Source organism: Aulostomus chinensis, chromosome 24 (genome assembly GCF_037954235.1).
Source record: "Aulostomus chinensis isolate RoL2024-O1b breed Wild chromosome 24, RoL_Achi_v1.0, whole genome shotgun sequence".
Classification (NCBI taxonomy): Eukaryota; Metazoa; Chordata; class Actinopteri; order Syngnathiformes; family Aulostomidae; genus Aulostomus; species Aulostomus chinensis.
Genome location: NC_141343.1, coordinates 7,356,652 through 7,377,201, shown reverse-complemented (window position 1 = coordinate 7,377,201; position 20,550 = coordinate 7,356,652). Strand labels below are relative to the sequence as shown.

The 20,550-nt window shown below is 41.3% G+C and overlaps 2 protein-coding genes and 1 long non-coding RNA gene across 4 annotated transcripts in view; 2 read left to right on the top strand and 1 right to left on the bottom strand.

The window, feature by feature from the left end:
- Positions 1–6,566: 6,566 nt before the first annotated feature.
- On the top strand, positions 6,567–9,313 carry LOC147238593 (homeobox protein HMX3-like). 2 transcript variants are annotated; one of them, XM_086197314.1, is made up of 3 exons: positions 6,567–7,085; positions 7,453–7,653; positions 8,529–9,313. In XM_086197314.1, exons 1-3 carry the CDS (start codon positions 6,881–6,883, stop codon positions 8,969–8,971), a joined length of 849 nt encoding a protein of 282 aa, XP_086053440.1. In that variant the 5' UTR covers positions 6,567–6,880; the 3' UTR covers positions 8,972–9,313. The 2 variants fall into 2 exon arrangements, with proteins under 2 accessions (XP_086053440.1, XP_086053439.1); XM_086197313.1 differs by having other exon boundaries at positions 6,567–7,131.
- LOC147238591 (uncharacterized) overlaps positions 7,419–20,550 on the bottom strand; it is a 36,854-nt gene continuing 23,722 nt past the window's right edge. The window contains exons 4-5 of the long non-coding RNA XR_015111794.1: positions 8,865–8,999; positions 7,419–7,499 (exon numbers count right to left, since the gene is read on the bottom strand). This is a non-coding gene — a long non-coding RNA (uncharacterized LOC147238591). The remainder of the gene's footprint in view (positions 7,500–8,864; positions 9,000–20,550) is intronic.
- LOC147238592 (homeobox protein HMX3-like) lies at positions 10,430–12,126 on the top strand. Its single transcript, XM_086197331.1, has 2 exons — positions 10,430–10,661; positions 10,987–12,126. Exons 1-2 carry the CDS (start codon positions 10,481–10,483, stop codon positions 11,535–11,537), a joined length of 732 nt encoding a protein of 243 aa, XP_086053457.1. The 5' UTR covers positions 10,430–10,480; the 3' UTR covers positions 11,538–12,126.

Below are 20,550 nucleotides of genomic sequence, written 5' to 3'. Positions count from 1 at the left end.
AAGAAGCAGGAACGCCGAGAGGCTCCCAGCTTCCCCTCAGGCCCATGATTTATTGAGAAGTCTGGACCTCGTGTATAAGCTAATATGACAGAAGTGCTTTGACCTCGGGGGGCGGTGCACTCTCCACGCAGTCAGCTGCTACCTTGAGTGTTCTCCGCTTCTTTCTCACGCGATTCCTTTCTCCAGGTTTCTGCCTCTCCCACTTTTTTTTTTTTGTAAGGGGGGAATTTAAGGGGTTTGAAATATGTTTAAGGGTTTGTTTTAATTTAGTTTGATGGAATCAGTTCCTGGCACAAGAGGACATTAGCGATATTAGAAAGATGTTTTTCCTCATCGATCCGATGTCCCAGAAGTATCTGTAGTGCCTTCAATCCATCCATCCCACCGTCCCCTGAGGGATACAACATGTTTCCTGTCGGTTTGTGACCTTCACTAGAACGCACGCAAGAGAGAAAAAAACTAAACAAAACAAATATAGATATTTGAGGAGAAACCTTTCCATCCCCCGCTACCTACACTCACACACACACACACACACACACACACACACACACACACACACACACACACCGAGATGCAGAGAAAGTGCTAATGTGCTTAAAATATCAAAATCCCTTTGTAGTGAACTGACAAGCAGGCCCTAACAGGGGTTAATTTGCCGTTCAGAGGGTTAAACAAACAGATGTTTTAGTCCAGGCTTAACTGGAAGGGCTGGTATTAAAGATCAAATTGAGACTAACAAAACTTGTAAAAAAAAAAACGAAAAAAAGTTTGTTTTCTTAACAGGCTTTTGTGAGGTTTTTGCAAATAAACAGCTCACAGGTTGTTGGTTTTTTTTTTGTTGGTTCCCCCGCCCTGTTCTCCTTGATGAATGGAGCCGTGGGTGCAGCGAGGTGAAGGCTAATGGGGATTAAGCAGGAGAAGTATGTGTCAGTTTCGATGGTTGTAATCTCGGAGTGTTCTTTTTGGAGTTGTTTTTTTTTTCTTTTTTTCCTTCGTGTAGGTAAGTACTCTGATGACTGACAGCAGGAGCACCGGAGGTTCTGTTTTCACGCGGCGTCCAACTCTGACCTGTATGACATCGTAGCAGCATGTTTAAAATCTCATCTGATGGCTTCTTCTTTCTTTCTTTCTTTCTTTCTTTCATTTTTTCTTTTTTTTTTAAATAAAAGTAAAAAAAAAAAAAAAACCCAAAACAAACCATGAAGAACCGAAAGGTGAAATAGAGCAGAGACGGTGAAACAGGAGAGCCTCGAGTCAAGCACATTCGTCAATGGCTTCCACACTCGATGTGGCATAAAGGGGCGTTCTGGTTGAGTGCTTCTGTTCAGGCTGACCTAAGATGTCTGGACCTCGCTGACCTCAAATAACACTATTGCATCTTGGGCCGTGGCTTTGACCTGAACAGTGGTCCATTATAGTAGCAGTAATGATGCAGAGGATTCCCCTGGCATATTATTAATAAAGAGATATATTATATATAGTTATACACATGTATATATATGTGTTGTTAATGGATTAGAACCTCATCTGGATTATGGTTTTGTTATGGATGAGCTGTCAGCAGGATATCAGACTAATCAGCAGGATGAAACGTGACAAGTCCAGCACATTCTTCCAGGAAGACTGGGGCTTTTACAAGGATTATGGAACTAAAAAACTTTATCTTGTTCAAAGAGCTAAAAAGAAGAAGAAGAAAAAAAGAAGTGGAAAGAAATCTATCTATGGTGTAACACCCAATGCGACTTTAGACTGTTAGGCCGCTACGAAAGGACAGATTCTCTCTCAATCCTGAAAAAGTACCATACAAGTACTCTGTATGGACCCGGGGTTTTTTTTTTTTAGTTTAACGCCATAAATTCACAGAATTTACAGTAAATACAGGTAAAATACTTAAAGTCATCAATTTAAAGTACAGTGAAACAAGAGAGTAAGAAGTTTATTTGGGTTTGATTTATTTATTCATTTATTTATTGGTAAGTACTGGGCACTTAGGGTGTGGGGCAGTTTTACGGAAGCCAAGAAAGGCTTGACTTATATACGTTTTTACTGGCATCATAACAAAATTTGAATACATAAATCGAGTCATCGTGACATGACCAGTTTGTTTGAACAAGGTAATAACGCCGCAACTACTTTGCAAGTAACAAGTACTTAGGAGGTATTAACAGAGAAAGTTGTACCTCCATCATCTTATGCCATTATAACATGTTGTGATCTCGTGATGACCTAAATTTAGTTATCAAAAGATAACAAGTTGAGTTTTAACTAGATAATAACACCTAACTTATTTGTAATTACTTAATACTTGCCAGAGACTTTCACAGAAGCCAAGAACGACCACAGTTGCAATTTTTTCATGCCAATATAGCGAGCTTTTGCAGTAAGCTAAATTAAGTAAAAGAAAGGCTTTATTAGCAAATATTTTCTTATGTAGTTCTAACGAGCTTTGTTATCCTGTGTTAACGAAATAAATGAATCCGCTATCACAAGATAACAAGCTTCACTTTTACACGATAATGACTCCTTAACTATTTTTTTTAAGAACCAAGTATTTACTCAATATTTTTTATGCTGCACTTAAAAAAAAAAAAAATCTTACCCTGTTATTAGATTTGTTGTCTCTTGGTTAAAAGATAAATTAAACCTGAATCAAAAGATAACGAGCTTGGTTTTAAGAAGAGAGTAACACCTCAACTATTTTGGTAATTACAAAAAGACAATTTAAGGGATTTTCTTTTTACAGAAACAGAGACAGGTTGAACTTGTAATTTTTTTATGCTTTTATGAGCTTTGTTGTCTCTTGCTAACAATATAAAGTAAAGTAAACCCTAATCACAAGATAACAAGCTTGGTTTTAAGAAGATAGTAATGCCTCAACTAATTTTGGTAAGTACAGAAAACTTAAGGGATTTTTTTTTTACAGTGACAGTAGGTTTTAATTTCCTTTAAAAAAAAAAAAAAAAAAAGCTTGATATCTCATGATAACAAATTATGAAGAGAGAACAAGTTTTGATTTGATGAGATAATAATGTCTTAAGTATTTTAGAAAGTGCTTGGAACTTCAGGGGTGTTTTGACAGAAGCGGAGAAAAGCTGCACTGAAGTCGTTATAACCAGCTTCGTTATCTCGTGACAGTGAGATAATGAAGACGTGAGGGGGAGTCACGAGAGTCACGGGATTATTATCTCCTTATCTCCAGAAAACATCCATTATCTTGTGATAATGAAGTAGTTGTCCCGTTATTATGAGGTTACAGTATTTTAAAAAAAAATTGAATCTGCTACAGCCTTATTCGTCTTCCGTATGTTTTAAATTGGGTATGCAAAGTAATTTTTTTTTTAAAGTAGGATTTCTAGATTCCTGGAGTGAAAACAGAAAAACAGTTACTAACAACAACATCCAATTTTAGTAAATATTCTGAAACATATTCCGTAGTTCTCATGTCAGGGCAACTGCAGTAAAACCAATAAAACTACTTATTTTCCCTTTTTTTTTCTCTCGTGTGATTTCAGAATAGCTACAGGTGCCTTTGAGAGAAACTCCATGATATTCTACTTGTATGATTTGCATACAAGGTTGTAGTATTCTGTATTTACAAGGTCAGAATGGGTGAAGTGTTCTAATCCCTTGTTACACTGTACTACAGAGAAAGTACATTTAAGGACAAATTTCTCGGCTCGTTTTCACATAAAGTAAAATCAGTGTCAAGCTGCTTAACAAGAATAAAGACTTTAAAAATCCCCTTATTACAAATTACACCATGAAGTACAAAACATTCATAATAAATCCCACCGTACGATGTAGGAAGCCAGTACTATCAAAACTACTTAAACTTATGTCTTCTTCCTCTAAAATACCTTGTAGTTGCCAGAACTATTACTGTATGAATTGCTCCTCCATAATTATCTTTATTTTACTCCATTGTTGCACATTCTTGCTACAATTAAATACCAGTCTCTTGAATGTTCTTAAAAGAAGATAACACTGGAAATACTGGAAAACTACATGGGACTGTTGGCAAGTTGGCATGATTTTTTTTTTTGTTGGAAACTTTCGATGATAAAACTTGCATGGTTAAGACAAGTTACGACTTTAAAAAAGGTCCTCATTCTAGAAAAGTGGTTCAAAAACTGTGGTTTGAGGGTTTATTTTCTATTTTCACGAGTGCAAATAAAAGCAATGAAAGTGTACATACGGATGTATTTTTTTTCCCAGTGAAGGAATAAGAAATGGTTCTGTATCGACACAGTGAGCTCACACCAACAGTCCCCCTTCATGCAACGCTGCAGTGCCATCTTGAATTAAGAGCTCCTCAACATGCCTCCATTGCGAAGCTTCAGACACGAAAATAAACGCCGTCTTATTGTTTTTGTTGGAAAACTTGCACATCATTTCTAGACTCGGAACAAAAACACAGAAGGAGTAATAAATTTCCCGTCGTTGCAGGGAGAGAAAATGAATCGTTTACGCTCCCGCAGATCCTCTGCAATGTTGGTAGCTTTAAAAAAAAAAAAGAAAAAAAAAAGGGAAAATTTCAGCAGTTTTTTTTATGTAACTTTAAGTGTAAAAATAACTGCACTGAACTTCAGATGAGCAAAAACTGGAGCATTTATGGAGAAAAATTGTTAAAAAAAAAAACCAAAACAAAGAAAAATCGAAGTACTGCTGACCATGATACTGACAGCTGGAAAAGAAAAAGACTACAAACTGACTACAAAAATGGTTGTGTGGCTAAACACTTCCATCGTGTGAAGTTGTGTGTTTGTTTTCTGTTTGTTTTTGTTTTTTCACAGTTTCGGATCAAATTTAGTTGATTACATTCACTGATAAATCATCAGCTCTGTTTTTTTTTTAAGTTAAAAATATTCACATTTGTTGCTAAAATATCCTCAACATGCATCTTTTTTTTTTTTTTTTTTACAACAAATTAATTTATTTGTGACATGAATATTGACTTTAAAACACACGACACCGGCGTCATCAAATTAACCTGCTGACCGAGTTTTTCTTGTTCAAACTGACAAATATTCTACTTGTAACACTTCTCATAAATGCCATAGAACAAACACATTACACTGCTGAATGCTCAGTGGTGTGTGTGGTGTGGTGGTGTGTGTGTGGTGTGTGTGGTGGTTTGTGGTGGTGTGTGTGGTGGTGTGGTGTGGTGGTGTGTGGTGGTGTGTGGTGGTGTGCCGCCCCCGCCCCCAGAATCTGCAACATTAGCTTGATAAGCTATTAGCTGCTAAGAGGCTTTCGTAAAGTCAATTTTGTGTCACAATGGAGAACAATTGTGAGAAATTCCTCTGAGAACACAAACGGTTTGTTGTTCTCTGCTGCCCGGTCACAAACAGATTATCCCTCAGTTCACTTTTTTTTGTTTTTTTCCTGATTGACTAATATTTGTTGCAGCATTGCTTTTATATTCCCTTTATAAGTAGAGAAGGTTTTAGGTGTTTCACTCCACTGTTCCCAGTTTCCAAAGCTGATGAAACATTTTTCCCACTGTAAATGCTAATTAGTTCATTTTGCACAGGAAATACGTAGGTATCGCCATTTTTAAATAATACCTCTGAGGCTTTAAAGTTTGAAAGGGAGCTGCGCTTGAGCTCTTCAATCCAGGTGTGGTTGATCTACAAACAAATAACTCTTGAAGACCGTAAAGAATCATTCTGAGGAGCCATATTTGCCTTAAAACAATGAAACAAGTGTAGGAGTTGGCCTTCACTTTGATAAGGAGACAAATCTGTCACTGGCGTGGTTTGTGACATCACAACTTTTGGAGGCTTTGCTGCACAAGTGTGACGCGCAAACCTGAAACCTACAGTTTCTTTCTTACATAAATAGTTTACACAAGAATTCACAATTATGAGGTAATCCAACTTTTTCTTTTTCGGAAATAATATCTCTCACCTAAAGTTTTGTTTTATACCTTAAACAAGCATGTCTTGACGGGAGGTTTTAATTTGAAGAAAAAAAAAAGGTTTTTAGCAGGAAATTTATGGACTTTATGGGAGAAGTAAGATGCCCTTTTCTTAAATAAAAGTAAAATCCAAAAGCTTAGGTATGAATACCATCAATCACCAGCTGGAGGTCAGTCACTATTCTGTTTTTCTTAAGAGTCTGACAGTCAAAGTAACCAGACAGGGCACTGAAATCTGGAACATACAATGCTCAAGCTGGCACATGGACGTTTGTATTTAATGTTAGTACTTTATTATTACAGCGTTATTAAGCTGTTATCACAGTTAACCATCTTACTATGTTGTTATTATTATTATTATCATTATTATACAAGCTGGGGAACAATTTCCATTGTTGTTATTTGCAATATTGTTGTTTGTTTTGCAACTATACACGCATTTTCAGCCTCTGTGTGTAATGCGTGCATGGACAAGTGTAACCAATAGGCGGTACTGTGCCATTCTTAATGGAGCTGTCTCCGTCTCCAGCAGCCCGGAGGACAACACTGGATCCTTGCTTTGCTCCCTAGTTGACCTAAATACAGCATCTCTGCGCTCCCCCGAGGCAGACCATCGCCACACAGCCTCCAAGAAACCCTCAAACCGAGACGCTCTCGCTCGTTTCTGGACTAATTCTTCATCGCTTCCTGCCTTTCACGTCTAACCCGCAACGTTTTTGTGTGCGTCTGTGTAAGTGAGAGAGTGCGTGCGCGCGCGCGCGCGTGTGACTGTGTGTGTCTGGATACGCTGCAAGTTGAAGCTCTGAGCTCATGGATTGAGCTTTTACGCGTTTACGCAGGAGGGGAGATTCCTGGCTGGGGAATATGGAACTTCTCTAGGGATCATTTGGAGTCAAATACGGGGATTTAAAAAAAAGAAAAAAAAGGTAAAAGTGTGGAAGTCAAGAAAAGCTCGATATGTTGGATGATAAAGCGCAGAGATCGTCGAGAACTTCGTCTTTTTACATCGAGAATCTACTCGGGACGTCAGACAGAGCTGCAGCCGAGGTGCGGGTGGAGACTCCAGGCTTCAAAGTTACCGGTCACGGCCAGAGGATTTGTCCGGGGCTGGAGGAGCGATGTCCGAGCCACAGTGACGAGCGAGACTGGAGCGGGACGAGAAGTGAGTCCTGATCCGTTCAGGCGACAATTGAACCGTTTTAAACACGGTGAGCTGCGGCGATTCGAAAGGAGCAGAAGGATCCGAACACTATTTGATCGAACAAATCAGTTTCGAATGTCAAACGAGATGAATAATTCAACCAAACTGCTTTAAAGAACCTAAAATTACTGTCTGAATGAGAAATTAGTGGCACACATGTGCTCTTTACTGCTTCAGCTGGCCAATGTGTGTACAAATATAACAGCAGTACTTCATGCCTAAAACTGACCAAATTATCCACCTGAGAGGTGTTTGACAAAGAATATAGAAAATTAAAAGACGTAATATATTTAATGACTTTATTTCGTTTCCTCCACATGGCTCAAAGGTCCACGCCGCACGTCGTCCGTCCTCTCGGATCAACACAGTGACCCTCTGACCACCAGCGACCAGGATTCCCCACGTTTAAAGGTGCAGGCGGAGGAAGACGATGACCCGGAGGAGAGAGGGAACGACAGTGAGACAGATGAGGGAAAACAGGAGGAATCGGGTTCCACCTGTTTCTATCAGGACAGCAACAGCGAGACGGGTAAGACCTCAGGACATCATCTTAACAGAAAATAAAAGACTGATATTTCAGGTTGCTTTTAAGTTTTAGTTTGTTACAGATATTTAATTGGGTATCGTCTGCATACAGCATTAATGAGCAGGGCCGCAACTCCTTCCTGAGCCCAGAATGTTGCCGTATCAACATGGAATTAGAAGTCAGATGTATTTAGAGGACAAATATTGCCACAGCTCAAATGGAACTTATAATAAATACCATCTACTATTGGAAATACTCATATCGCAGTATAACATCAATCTGGTACTAGATATGATAGTTACTGTGAAGCCCAATTGAAAACGTGGCTGTTGAACTATGTCACTCTAAATTTAAGACCATTTTGTGGGTTTATATCAGCGAACAAATTACCATCAAACACTACGTCGCAACAGGGTAGACCAAGTGATGGGGGGGGGGGGGGCAAATACGACTGATCAATTATTCCACATTAATTAAAGTCGAAAACGCTATGAAATAAGTTTGACCATGCAAAGGAGACTAAACCCGAGGCCCTGATCATGTCACTGACTTCAGGTTGGGCGACTTGTGTAGGAGCCTCCATCCTGGTCACCACCCCCCCCCCCCCCCCCAGTACCTAGAGACACAGCTATGGTCTCAAGTATAAGGGCTGCAATTACTGGTTACCACAAGATAACCACTGTTATCTCGAGACAGCGTTTGTTTATCTTGAGATAACGAGATAATTAACCTGTTATCTCAAGTTAACAGGTTTGTTTGTTTTTTTTTAAACGTCTTTACCAGTAAGACTTTTCTTGGCCTCCATACTTTTCCACTTATTTGCATCTTTAGTCGTATCTAATTCAGTGATCGAAGTCTTTCGCACTTCTTCCGCTCAGGTGACACGAAACTGACTCGAAAGAAGAAGACGCGCACCGTGTTCAGCCGAACTCAGGTGTTCCAGCTGGAGTCCACCTTCGACCTGAAACGTTACCTGAGCAGCTCAGAGCGAGCTGGACTGGCCGCGTCGCTGCAGCTCACAGAAACCCAGGTCAAGATCTGGTTCCAGAACCGTAGAAACAAGTGGAAGAGGCAGATCGCTGCGGATATGGAGGCCAGCTGTAGCAGCAGTAGCAGCGGCGGCTGCGGGGGCGTCTACGCCACCCAGAGGGTCCTCAGAGTACCTGTTCTCTATTGCGAGAACGCCATGACGCCTGTGACGCTGAGCAGCTTACATCAAGTGTCTCCACCGGTGGTCAGCTTCTCCAATTCGATGAACTATCCACTCATGTCTCACTTCAGCAACCCGTTTATGGCGTCACAGATGACGGGACTGGTTTAGGGACGGCGATGTAAAGGAGACCCAGTGACTTTTCATTCCAAAAAAAAAAAAAAAAAAAAGTTATATTCTGCACCGAAACTTTGCTCCTACGTGAGTCCTTTCAGAGGTTGTTGTTTTGTTTTTTTTTTAGAGACAGTTTGACTAAAAAGGTGTGTCACTTCTCTGCAGCAAGTGGATTTGTCTACATTCGCAGCATTTTTCACATTTAAGAGAAAAAAAAGATGATTTAGTGACAGTAGTGTGACCTCTGTCCTGTCCTCAGGACACAATGAAGGAAATTTCTCTCTCTCTCTCTCTCTCTCTCTCACACACACACACACACACACACACACACGCACACAGGTTCAAATACAGTCGTGTCATTTTTGCTCACAGAGATCCATGCTGAAAAAAAAAACAAAAAACTGTCAAGATGTGGACATTATTTGTCTTTTTCACCCTCACACACAACCTCAACCTACGCACTACAAAATGTCATTAAAAAAAAACTTCTTTTTTTTTTTGCGTGTGTGTGTTTGGTGTCTTTTGATAGCCGTTGGCATTTATAGTCGCATATTTGATGAACACTTTTTTTTCTATTTAAAATTTTAAAAAATTTCATACGGACTTTTGTACACTGATACCTGCACATGTGAATAAAACATATTCGCTAATTGCTTGGTGGCTTTCTTGTCAGCATTCTTGTGAATTTGTTGTTGTCCTGTTTAATTTTGCAATCACAACAACATTATTTGGGGGTTTAAGTGTGTTCATTCGAGCTGATTTAAATGGAGGATTTGGTGGCCAGTGAGGCATTTTTTTAATGTAAAATATTAAATATTGAGTTCCTTTTCCTTGAACTGTCATTAGCTTTGCTTTGTTTATTCTCTTTAAACGTTTTTTTTGTTGTTTCAGATCGGGAAAAAATTGATTTCCTTTTTTTTTAAAAACCTGATCATGTAAATGTTTGTTCACTGACGTATACGTCAGTAAACGTTTGTTCAAAAATAAATGTATGATGAACTGTGGGATTAATTCACACTCTGTAAAATGTCTGGGTTTAAAGATGCTCAGGGTTTCATTTTCCTCCTCCGGTGGTCACCTGAATCTTCCAGCCGGGAGGTAAAAGCGGTTTTCCGCCCCCTGAACCCGTCCTAGGCCTCTAATGACCTCGGCAACTCCGTGAGTTGTCGAGTTGCGTGAAGGTTCAAACTCTCTGCAAATCTCCGGTCCTGCTCGGACGACCCTGAGCTGTTCGCGGTCTTCAATCTGTCCGGTGTCGACGGCGCATTGGGCATGAATTTTCATGACAGAACTATTTAAAGCTTCAATATGGCAGCCAGACGTAAACTCGAATCCCGCCCTCCGCATCTCTCGCATCAGCCTCACCAATCAAAAGCCGAGCTGCTTCAAGTCTTCCGGGTTGTTGAAGAGCGTCCCGCCGGCTTCTGTGCGCTCTAGTTGCAGCCGAGCAGCGATGGTGCTCGCAACGTCCGGAGGGGTTTCGGGAGTCTCGGAGGATCCGATGAAATGCCGGGGAATATGAACAAAGAGGCTGCCCCGAGCCGGAGCGCTTCTTTGAAATTCACCATCGATAACATCCTCAACCTGACGCAGCGGGACGGGAGTGAGGCGGAGAGGGAGCAGCGGGACGGTGGATGTAAGGTGTGGGACGTCCGGAGGAGGCAGGACAGTGGAGAAGAGGAGACAGGTAAGATGGAGGCGCATCCCAAGTGTCGTTAAGCAAGTGGTTTTGTTTGTTTGAGTTAAAAGAGTGCTTTTAAAAACAAACACTCACTTTTAACTTGCCCGTTTGAGACGCAGAACGACGTGAAAAAACTTTAGAGCTGGATCAGACGCGACTAAACCGGAAGGATGTCATTTTAAATCATGATTAGGGAAGGTGCGGTGGTCACGTGTTTTATGGGTTTATTTTGGACTACAGGTGTCCACACACACTTCTAAAGAATATGTGTAACCTGATGTAGTGTGTTTTCACCATCGTATGAAAGCTCGTTCTCTCCGCACTCCCACAGCTCTGAACAAGCCCGGCATCCACCGCGGGGACGGCGGGGGCAACGCCGGCTCCGACCCCGGTGCGCAAAGCGCGCAAAGCGGCGACAACGGCTCGTCCGAGCTGCAGGCCGCGTCGGACACCAAAGCCACGGTGAAGAAGAAGACGCGTACGATCTTCTCTAAGAGACAAATCTTCCAGCTGGAGGCCACGTTTGACATGAAGCGCTACCTGAGCAGCTCGGAGAGAGCGTGTCTGGCGAGCTCCCTGCAGCTCACCGAGACCCAGGTGAAGATCTGGTTCCAGAACCGTCGCAACAAGCTGAAGAGGCAACTGTCCACGGATACGGAGGGACCGCTGGCCGCCGAGCACTTCGTTGACGCGGGGAAAAACGTGCAATTACCGACTTTTTACAAAGACAGCAGCGGCGGCGGCAGCGGCGGCGGCGGCAGCCTGCTGGGCGGATGCTTGTTACCGATGCCTTTCCCGGTGGTTTACCCTGCTGCTAACGCTGCGCCTTACATCTACTTCTCCAACACTGGTAAATACTTTGGCCTGTTCGACTCAGACTGATACTGTCTTCCTTTGAGTGTGTGTGTGTGTGTGTGTGTGTGTGTGTGTGTGTGTGTGTGCGTGCGTGCGTGCGTGTGTGTGTGAGGGAGACTAAAGGATGACGCGTGGGACGATGGGACACACACAACCCCTGATTATTTTTTATTTTTCGGCTCTAGATCGACCTTTTGATATATATAAATATATATAAATATAAATGAGGAGAGAGAAAAAAAACCCCTCCAATTTGATGTCAACATATCAGCAAAAACATGCATGTGCCACTTTTAGTCCACATCATTATTAATGATTATGAATTGATAGGAAGTTTATAGTCCGACATGTGCATGTTTTAATGATCCCCTGCAGTTTTACTTTACGCAGTCATTTGAATGAATGTACCTTCATTTTGTCCTTCCTAGGCATCAACTCTGTGGCAATAATACAAACTGTATCAGCTCCTTGTTTTTTGTAGAGTTTATTTGTATTTATACGGCCTTCTTTTTTATTATTATTATTATTATTATTGTTGTTAATAATAATATTCCTTTAAATAACACGTACATTTCATATAACAGATTGTGAAACTGTGAATACAGTTACTATATCATGATGAATTTTGCAATAAAAACATGTAACAGTTACTCTTTATTTTCTTTTTCCTGCCAAAGCGTGTTGACTTCAATGAATTTGGCCTCAGGAGGTCTGCCACAAGAAGAATCAAGTACGGGATTTTTTTACTGGTGTTTGGGAATTTGTTTTTTGTTTTTTTTTAAAGGTGAATTTCTGTCCGAGTGATGGCTTCGGTTTTGTATCGATTCAGAAAAGTGCAGGAGTCCAAAGAGGGCAGTTACACTCGTTTATACTTTAAATTCATCGACTTTGACTTCACTCACTTATTGGTCCTTAAACTCTGTCGTTACGTCCCTGTCAAGATGAACTTCTCAAAGCTAAAGCTCTCATTCTTACTATAATTCTCATTAAAAAAAAAAAAATCTCTTAGATGTGTTATAAAAAATGGTAAAGAACACAAACTCAATAAGAATTAGGAAGCAAATGTAGATGTTTATGGATGGAAACTGCTCTACGCTTCAACGCTTTTGGGAAAAAGTTTGATTTATGAATCATTTTGTGCATCCAGAGGCGTAAAAGCCTGAAGAAAACGTTAGCAACTCTAAATTAGCCCACGGCTACGATCGTCTCTGAAACCCCCTCAGGGTTCCCTAATCTCTCTTTGCTTTTTTTTTTTTTTTGCTTTTTTTTTTTGTATGACTGAAAAGAAAAAAGAAAAGAAAAAGTTAATTAAAAATGAATTCATTTCATTATTTCGGCTTTAACTGTACATTTTGGAAATGTGAATACGAGACAAATGAAGGCTAGCATGAACTTGAACGTGCACGGTGTTGCATGGTAGGTTCGTGTTCAGTCGTGTGGCTTTGGCTCATCACGCAGGCCGGGGGCTTTCTACTTTCTCTGTTTGGACTTGGAACAAAAAGCAGACAAAAGATCAGGATTCGCAGAGGTGGAACGTGAAGCGAATGAAACTTGAAATTTGAGGGAAAAAGGGGGGGGGGGTGAGGAAAAGCGCGAGAGAACCAAATGTAACGCGCCGTGAACACAATTTACTCTCTTTAAAATGGTTTTAGTGCTGTAGGCAAGCTAAAATAAAACATTTGACACACACACACACACACACTTTAAGTTGTGTGAATGAAGGTAGCTCCCCTGAAAATGGCAATTATTCTTAAATGCATAAAAGGTTTAAAAAAAAAAAGCAAAACTTTCTATCGTGCTTTTGCCCCCCCCCCCCTTGTGTGACGTAAACCACAAGAATTTTTGTTGGATTAAAAGAACAACATTCAAGTTCACAAGCTGTTACCTGGGGGGGGGGGGCAAAATAGAGTTATTAAATTTGCTCAAATAAATGAAATTATTTTCTGGAAAATTAACTCAGGAAGCAAGAAAAAAAAAATTCGTGGGTGATTAAAAAGTCGTCGACCCCTCTGGTGAAGTCTGAGCCGCGCACGCAGATTCCCACTGAGGTAGAAGAGCGATGAAGGTGTGGTGACACGCAATCCGTCATGAGGTCATGATTGCGCGTCACCCCTTAAATGTTGTTGTACGGATATTTGGGACATTAAAAAAAAAAAAACCGAGGCAGCTGAAAGTGCAGGTTATTTCTGTTGTTGCTGGAGGCCTGGATGTGATGAACCCGCTCGGACTATCTTTTTCTCGAGTAGCAGCATCTCTTCCGGAGGAGGGAGCGAGAAATATCAAGACTTTGCATCGGTGCTCCTGGAGAGATTTTTTTTTTCCTCCCTTTCTTCTTTTTTTCTTCTTCTTCTTCTTTTTTTTTTTTTTTCCTAAAGGGCCGAGCAAGCTGCACTTACACACACCGTTTCCGGGTCACTTCCCCCTTCAGTGCTGGAGCCTCTCGCTGCTTTCTGCCTGTCACAGCCGTTCAAGGCCCCTCTGCTGTTAACCTGTTCACTCAAGCACTTAGTCTGCCGGCAAATCTGTTGTTTTCTCGGCTAAATTCCTGTCTAACTTGCAGTAGAAGCTGCATTGTACTGTAACACATCATCATTATGACTATCACTGAACGTCTACTTCGTGCCCCCCCCCCCCCCCCCCCCCCATGGACGCACCATTCATTTCCATAGTGTAAACTCCAAATCTGAAACACTTCAAATAGGTTTCAGAGAGTGAACACGCCATAGCAAAAGTTCAGGTATTATTTTAGCGTTTCATCTGATGCCAGGAAAGCAAAACGACTGCAGTCGAAAAGCATCCAATCATCGGTTTTACCGTTAGCGGCATTAGCATTAGCATTACTTGTCTCTTTGTTCCACGGACTAGCAGGGGTTTCTTTTTCTTTTTTTAAAGTAATGTAGATAACTCTCCTGCTTTGCAACCTTTCACATTCTGATTGATAGATTAAAAAAAATATATAACAACCCGTCGTTCGAACTGAAATAAAAATGTTAGCGTCTCGGCTGCTTTACGATTTCAAGTTGTTGTTTTTAAAAAAAAGGAAAAAGAAAAAAAGAGTTGAAGCGGTTTTGTGTTCAAGAACAACTTCTTTGGATACACTTGAGTTTAGAAAACTGATGGATTTGGACTACAACGAAGATTAATTTCATTTGATCCCCCAAAAAATTGACTTCATTTTATCAACTGCTGTTCTTAAATGCGCTCAACTTTAAATTTTAAGTCGACCGAAACCGAAAACACAAGTTGAAGTATTGTTGTTTTTTTTTTGGAGATTTTAAAACAAACTTTTTTAAAACCTCAATCTAGATTTTAATGTATTTAAATTGAGTTCCAATAACTCAAAGATTCAAGTACAACTGAGATCGATTCAATCTGATCAGGGAAATTCAGATTATTTGAATCATTGCGAAATTATTTCAACCTGTGTCCTCAAATAGGATCAACTTAAAAAATTTAAGTCGACCGAAATCGGGTAAAAAAAAAAAAAAAAAAGTTGAAGTAGTTTGTGTTGATTCAAAAGGAAAAAAAAAACATTTTTATTCACTCCATCTTGATTCAGTTAAAGTTAAATTGAGTTTACGTACCTAAAGGATCGGAGTACAACTCAGATGGACTTCATTTGATCAGAAAATTGTAGCTCCTTTGATTCGTGACAAAATTATTTCAACGCGTCGACAGGCGGAATCCACTTCAAACTTTAAGGCGGCAACAAGTTAACGTTATGAAGACGGAGACACACCCATTACATGCAAGCTAACATTGCTAATGCTAAGTTAAAGCCACCAGCTTATAAAAATTAGGTGAACTGTGGTGCCGGGACTCGTGGGGTCAAAGATGAGGTTGGAGCTGTTGTTGTTGTTTTTCTCTTGTTTACTTTTATTGTTGTTGTTTACCAACTCAGGGTTTTTCTTTAAGGGGGGCAAATTTTCTTGATCCTCATTTAATCACAGTTCATAATAACTGTTTTTTGTTTTTGTTTTTTGTTATTTACCATATAAAAGTTGTTGTTTTTTCAGGGGAGGGGGGGTGTTCTGGTTCCCCATTCAATCATAGTTCATGATAAAGGTGTACCTTACTCCACAAAATTTTAAAGTTTTTTTAAAAGTGTACCTTACTCCAGTTTTTTTTTTTTTTTTATAAAATATTACTACTGTATCGCAAGTTTTAATGAAGAAAAGAACCTATCTGATATCATCTTGGGGTTCATGTTTTAATTATTAAGATTTAAGACTGAGATGAAGGTTAGCGGTCAAAAATGACTGGAAGTGAACACTGATGTTCTCACAAGTGTAGCAACGAGAGTCTGTGTGTACAGAAGTTCCCAACTGGCATGTATTGGAGTGTTCAGTGATGGGAGGGTTGAGGGTGAGGGGTCGGGGGGGTGGGGGGGGGGTTGTTACAGTCGCCAGACTTCCTGACTCTCCTGCTGTCGGACACTTGTGAACGCAGCACTGGCGCTTCTGCATCTCAGCACTTTGTTCTACAACCACAAGGTTCAAATGACCCCGGCAGCAGCCTTCAGTCTGCCTCGGGTCGGCCGGCCAGCCTTCACCCCCCCCCCCCCCCCCCCACACACACACACCCCCCTGAGCCTTGTCTGTCAGAGGTGAAGAAAAATCCATTAAAATCTCAAGCTGATCAAAAAGGCGCCTGAAGTCAAGACACCATATGCACTCATTTAGGAGCTATCGATGACTGGCGAGCACGGCGGCGTGCTTTAATACATGCAATTGACTTACTGCCAACAGTGGCAACGCAGTCAGAGAGTTTGGCTGGTGTTCAGGGCAGATGTGCAGCCTCAAGGCCGCCCCGAGCCGTCATCACGCAGCTTTAGTTTGACCATCCCCGTCCGACGAAGCACATGGTTTTGATTCAACTTTAAATACGATGAATACAACAACAACAACAACAACAAAAATCATCGATCCTGAATCACAAGTGATCGCGTGGCGCCGCTGCAGAACTTGGAGTTTAAATAGAGGAGATGTGACCCGACCGCTACAGCGTCGTCTTACCATCACTGTTTCTATTACTGAGCTGGAAAGTTCAGACGAGTCAGTTCAAATCAGTTTGAAAATTCTGACTTACACATAGGGAGTGCGTTACCCTCGATGGACATTCGGCTAAGACATTGACATGTTGTCATATCTCATTTCATCTTGTCAATCATTCCCCACTGGTCTTATTCATCACCGGACCTGAATGGTTGTTTAATTACCCTCATGATAAGCGATTATTCTAACACTACTTGGCGCTCCACGCTATCACAAACAGGCTTGTTTTGCCCAAAGCTGCTTCTTCTTCTCTCTCTCTCTCTCTCTCTCTCTCTCTCCCTCCCTCTAAAGAGATTTATAATTACCACCAATTACGGTGGGAGCCGCCTCCAGATATGCTGGATTTAACACAGCCACTATTAACTGGGATGTCAAAGCTGAATTCTCTTAGCAGAACGTGTGAGAACTGAGCTGCAACAGCTGCAGCACCACAACCCTTTTCAGCAAACGCTAAACAGTAGGGAGCAAATGTGAGAGAGAGCGCCGCTCAGATTAACCCGGCGTCCTCGCCCTGTCAGTTACTTCGGGCTGTGCGTGCGTCTCGTCAGGTTTTCGTCCCAATGTGTCCGACATTTTACCCAAAATGTTGCGGGAATTCCGCGGAAGGGAAATGTGAATTTATTGCAATTTTTCACCCGTTATGCAAATGTTAGATGTTTGTTGGTGGAGATAAGAGGTAGGTGGCGCTCTTATTCTCTCGTCTTCCAGCTGACAAAACCTACAGGTTGTAACTTAAAAAAATAACAAGTTATCCATCCATCCATTTTCTGGACTGCTTAAACGTTTAGGGTCACGGGGAGTGGAGCCTATCCCAGCTGACACTGGGCGGGTGGCGGGGTTCACCCTGGACGGGTCGCCAGTCCGTCACGGGGCCATCAGGAGGAATTCGGGGCTCAGTATCTTGCTCAAGGACACTTGGGACATGGTCACCAGGGGAAGCGAGGATCGAACCAGCGACCCTTCGGTTGCTAGACGGCCACTCTACCTCCGCGCCACGCCGCCCCATCAGTAACAAGTCATTTGAAATTTAAGACAAAAAAAACCTCTGTGTCCTGGCTGCCTTCAAATTTTAAATTGACTGAAACTGGAAAAAACAAAAAGTTGAAGTGCTGCGGTATCGATACAAAACAAAAGCTTCGAAAAGCACTTGATCTCGATTCAGTTGTGTTGAAATTGTACAGTTTGGGTAACTGAAGGAGTGCAACTGAGATCAGTTTAATGTAATCAGACAAGTTGAACGGTTTCCAATCTTTACGAAGTGATGTCAACTCGTCTCGTCGAATCGGATAGACTTAAAAACTGGAGGTGGCCTGGACAGCAACTTATTAATGTTAGGAGAAAAAAAAAACGACACTTTTTTTACAAGCTGCAACGTTAAAATCAGTCTGTAATAAAATGTGCATGCATGTGTTCATCCTGTACTCTAATTTACTGTTCGTCCAAAAGAAATGCATTGGAGTTTCAATATTTTCTTTTTTTGCAAAATTACTTCAACTAGTTTCCTAAAGTTCCATCAACTTAAAATTCGACAATTTTTGGGAAACTACTTAAAAAGGGCCACGCTTTAGATTTTTTTTTGTATCGCGAATCCCAAGCAGGCTGCACAGTGGTGCAGTGGTCAGCACTGTGGCCTCACAGCAAGAAGGTTCCGGGTTCGAGTCCCGGCTCCATCACAGGATCTTTCTGTGTGGAGTCTCCATGTTCTCCCTGTTCCTGTGTGGGTTCTCTCTGGTACTCCAGCTTCCTCCCACAGTCCAAAGACATCAAGAGGGGACGAGGCTGATTGATACTCTAAATTGACCGTAGGTGTGACTGTGAGTGTGAATGGTTGTTTGTCTCTGTATGTTGGCCCTGCGATGGACTGGTGACCTGTCCAGGGTGAACCCCACCTCTCACCTGTTGACGCTGGGATAGGCTCCAGCCCCCCGTGACCCTTACTAGAAAGGAATAAGCGGAAGATGACGATGGATGGAATCCCAAGCAAACAGACGTAAATGAAGGAAAAGAAAACAGGACGGATATAAAACTTGATGATGGAGCCTTGTAACCAACTCCAGCGGTACTCACGCTTGCAACTACGAGCCAAGACCATCGTGGTCGAGGTACATCATCATTTAGCAACTCAATCTCTTTCCATTGCATTGATCTTTTATCAACACACCAACTTTGCCGACTACCCGGAGCGTCACTTTCTCACAATATTTAGAGATCGATTTGAATTCACTCAGGTTTTTTTTTTTTCCCCCCCTCTAGGTGTAAATTGAAAATGCCCATAAAAAAAAGACCAAGACAGAACCCACGCCCACCGAGCTGCCGCCACTAAACGTGAGCATCATCTCAGCACGTGATGATCAGACAAATTCTGGTTCAACAATCTTACCAAAAAGCTGCTAAACTACCCCCCCCCACCCCCCAAAAAACAACAACAACAACAAAAAAACGATAAAAGGTTGTGCAAAATGTTGGAAACATGAGGATAAATAGACTGCAGTGACGTCCCTGAAAAAAACTGGGACTCTGAAGCAAAGTGAAGAGACAAACAACAGAACAAGATTGAGAAGTTGTCATGGACCCAATGGGTACTAAACGCTTACAAAAGCAAAAATAAAAAAGAGAAGAAATTGAACAAACAACGCCTACAGCATCATCTTTTAAAAAAGAACCAGCTTTGCATGCAATCTCAAAATCGTGAGTAAATTAAAGGCCTTTTTTAAAAAAAAAAGGAAGTTCAAGTGTGGCCGTTGTCAGCTTCCATACAACAAGAGATCGTTTCCTGTGATTTTGTCTCATTATCAAGGACAAAAACAGGACTTTTTTTCTTGAAGAAGTCACTTAGGAGTAATCCAAGTTTATCTAAGTCAGTAACTGATTAATTGCTCAGATAATTCATTTTGAAACTGTGTTTGTCTTTGCAAATACTTGGAACCTGTAAATAAAATGTAATTTATACAGTGCCACACTTTAAATGAGGTCAACAGCTGCTTTTTTTTTTTTTTAAATCATTAAGAAGTCATCGATAAAGGGTCCTATTTCTGAGAAAGTGAGGCACCAAATAGTCAGCTGGAGCCACACACACACACACACACACACACACACACACACACACACACACACATATACATACATATATATATATATATATATATATATATATATATATATATATATATATATATATATAAGTTTTGCTGTTATACATGCAACTGTTGTTTAAGTACCATCATGGCGCGCGCGCACCTCCATTCATTCCACCTTGATTTTGGAGTCCGTAGGTCACATGACACAGAAGTTACTGAAAAAGAAAATTCATCGCATCTTATAACTGTCCGACTGAGCGTTTAAAACATTTGTTAACCATTAATAACGCATGCATAAACGTGTTATAAACGTGTATTTTTCCAGTTTTCCGTTGGTCCTCCTCAAACCCCTCAACTCCTCAGCGCCGTGTGAGCCGGGCGCTGGGAGGTTGGCGTGTTCAAAGGACTCAGTGACGCTGCACTTTACAACATAAACAACACCCCATTCATTATAACTGGAAACTTGATCGTGACCAGGGGGACCAGGACCCTCTCGCCAGGCTTTCAGAGGACTTATTGATCCATTAATTTGGTCGACTTTAGTGGTCTGCAGTGACAGAGTGCCTCTGTAAATTGAATGGGGGCCGAGGGATTACAATGGCCCTATCTGATGAAAAGGTCCTGCATGAGTGGCGGCGACATAAATAAAGCCAAAGGTCGTCCATCTTCCTCTCTGGTGAACTGGTCTGCTGTGTTAGGAAAAGGCATCCTAGAAAGCCCCCTAGTGGCAAATATGTCACGGCGGCGAGGAGCGGCCAAATGTCAGCGTACGCTCACTGTGGACGCTGAGAGGGGAGGAAGCAGAGGGACCATCAAAAGGTCCTGAAGGTCTGCGCTCTTTATGCTCCGTGTTTGTATTTCAAGCATCAATACGGTTCATGTCTGGAATCCTGTTAGTCACAAAAATAA